This window comes from Limulus polyphemus, unplaced genomic scaffold (assembly GCF_000517525.1).
Source record: "Limulus polyphemus unplaced genomic scaffold, Limulus_polyphemus-2.1.2 Scaffold1184, whole genome shotgun sequence".
NCBI classification, from domain to species: Eukaryota; Metazoa; Arthropoda; class Merostomata; order Xiphosura; family Limulidae; genus Limulus; species Limulus polyphemus.
This window is the reverse complement of record NW_013666794.1, coordinates 203598-206495: the sequence shown is the minus strand read 5'-3', so window position 1 is coordinate 206495 and position 2898 is coordinate 203598. Positions and strand designations below refer to the sequence as shown.

General features: G+C 31.4%; 1 protein-coding gene across 8 annotated transcripts in view; it reads left to right on the top strand.

Moving 5' to 3' along the window:
• LOC106462501 (RIMS-binding protein 2-like) overlaps positions 1-2898 on the top strand; it is a 179356-nt gene that overhangs the window by 29442 nt on the left and 147016 nt on the right. For all 8 annotated transcript variants that reach the window (XM_022389779.1, XM_022389783.1, XM_022389780.1 and 5 more), the window contains exon 3: positions 1281-1382. In XM_022389779.1, the coding sequence (XP_022245487.1) occupies positions 1281-1382 (102 nt within the window). The remainder of the gene's footprint in view (positions 1-1280; positions 1383-2898) is intronic.

Sequence of the window (2898 nt, the reverse complement as noted above, 5' to 3'; positions counted from 1 at the left end):
TAAGGTTTAATAAGGGAACATGTGATTGCTGCTTGATTTCACTAAGGTTTAATAAGGGAACATGTGATTGCTGCTTGATTTCACTAAGGTTTAATAAGGGAACATGTGATTGCTGCTTGATTTCACTATGGGTTTGTAAGGGAAACTATGAATTATGATTTATTTCACGAATACATAAAGGATAATGTAACTGTTGATATATTCTTTACGATTTAAAGGATAATGTGACTTCTAGATTTTACTAAGGCTTATCACGGGAAATGGCAATTTTGATTAATTTCACTAAGACCTTAATAATGGATAATGGGACTACTGATAGACTTCTCTAAGAGGTAATAAAAATAATGTGAATGTTCATTAATTTTAATAATGCTTAATAAGGGATAATATGGCTGCTCATAGATTTCACGAAAGCTTAACAAGGCATAATGTGTGACTGCTGCTTTAAGGCTTAATAAGGGATAGTGTGACTGCTGATATATTTCATTACTGCTTAGTAAAGGAAAATGTGAATAGTGAATGATTTCACTAAGGTTTATTAATTAGAGATCATGTCACTAAAACTTAATAATGGATAATGTGGTTGTTCATAGATTTCGCCCTCCAGTGGCACAGCGGAATGTCTGCGGACTTACAACGCTAGAAGCCGGGTTTCGATACCCGTGGTGGGCAGAGCACAGATAGCCTGTTGTATATCTTTGTGCTTAACTACAAACAAACAAGCTGATAGATTTCACTAAGACTTAATAAGTGATAGTGTGAGTGTTGATTGGTTTTACTAAGCCTTTATAACAAAGAAAAATGTGAATGCTGATTGATTTCAATAAACCTTATTAACGGATAATTTGAATGTTGCTAGATTTCAGTAAGGCTTAATAATGTGACCGTTGCTAGGTTTTACTAAGTCCTAATGTATTATAATGGGAATTACTTTTCTTGTCATTGAAGTAAATACAAAGGTGAAGTTTGTTATTTTTTTCTTTTTTGTATAAATTACCGTTGATGGTAATTTTGTAAGAATAACAATCTTCCAAAGAATCAAAGACAGGTATGTTAAACAAAGGACCAAAAAAATTGGCTCAAAACATCAAACTTATGAAAATCAAAAAACAAGATATCGATTTAGTTTTTGCATATGATGAAAGATTATATGGGGTTAGTGAATTTTTATTTTCTAAAGAAAAATTATTCTAAAAGCACTGAATTATATCACATAATATTTAAACGAATTATTGGTTATTTTCTTTTAAACTCCTTAATTTTGTTTCTGTTTTTACTAGACTACAACTATATATCGCGATATCAAAGAACTACAGAAAATTATTCGACAGTCGTCAAAGGAACGACTACAGCTTGAACGCCATCTATCTAGAGCAACTGAGGTTGGTATATTTTATATTATTATTTTTCGAAATAATATTCTTTATGGATTTTTTTTGAAATGTTTGACGAAAATGATAATTTAATATAAACCAGAATAAAACAATCAAAATTATAAACAACTTAAATTTCACTATGTAAAGTAAATGTTTATTATAACTGTATTAATTTTCTTTTGTAAAATTTACCCTGAAAGTACTGACGTTTCAGTAGTAGTCTACTACTACCACTGTTTGTGCCGTATTATTTTTAAAGTTTGCCAATACTAGAAACATTGAAAAAAATATATGTAAGTAATATCATGTTTCTTGTTTCACAAAACAGGTGTCAGCACAATAAGGCCTTTTTTTTTAGCCCAAAAATTGTGTGACAGTCTTAAATCTCACTTGATAGTATTGCTTCAGGTTATTCCTTGAAACAATAACGTAATCAAGATTTACTTTTATAATATGAGATAAAAATGTTGCTTACGTAAAATGAAGAAATTACCGATTTAACTAAGGTAATGGAGAACTGAAACGTGAAGTTTCAAAATGCACAACTAAGCAACCTTTGTAGGCTGTCGAGCGATGGATTCAGTTGTGTTTCTCCAATAAATTTTTGGTTTGTCTTTTTCTAACTTCAGTGATAATTTTTGATCTCTTTCTTTCGAAACATAAATAATGACAGTTTTCTTCGCTTTCTTTAAACGAAGACATTTGAACTGTGTTTGACCTATTTTAAAAAATTTCAATTGAATAAAGGTAGTTGAAATTAGGAACAGTTACGTTTCCCACAGACAGGTGTGAATATATTTAATTCTGCAGTGAGAACTTTTGTTGATTCATTATCACGGTCAAGCGTGGTGAAGTGGACAGCGTGCCAGATTGTATATTAAGAGGGGTTCACAGTTCACGTTTTGTTATAAAGAAACAAATATCACATTTCGTTGTTTGGTGTCTTGGAGCGTTTTAAGAGTGACGGTCAAATCGCATTTCGATTAGCGTAGCTCAATAATTGGCTGTGGCTACTGTTTACTAGCTTCCCTCCCTCTAGTCTATCATTTTAAAATTAGTATATCTACGAGAGATAATCCTGGAGTAGATTTGCGCAAGTATATGAAATAAACTTTCGTTCCTCAGGAAATACCATTTTCGACATTTTGACCTTTAAACCATTGATAATATGACGCATGTTTACTGTTCTGTTTATACGGTTCCCCGGTGGCTCAACGGTAAAGTTCAGTTATGAGAATTCTGGGTACGATCTTTGTGGTGAGCATAATTCATTATGTTGCTTTTGTTTAACAATAAACAAACTTACACACATGTAAATGAGATTTCTTTGCTTATAAGTGTTTGGTGCATTATTTTTTATTGAATTTATTTTATGTAGAAAGAACATTAGATAAAACGTTGCACATTATCGTGAGAAGTATCCACCGTGTTTGGTCATATTTAGCAAAGAATTGACTTTAAAATTGTTTTATGCTTTGTTTGCTGTAAATACGCCATGGTTTTTAAGTTCAGAAATATAGCG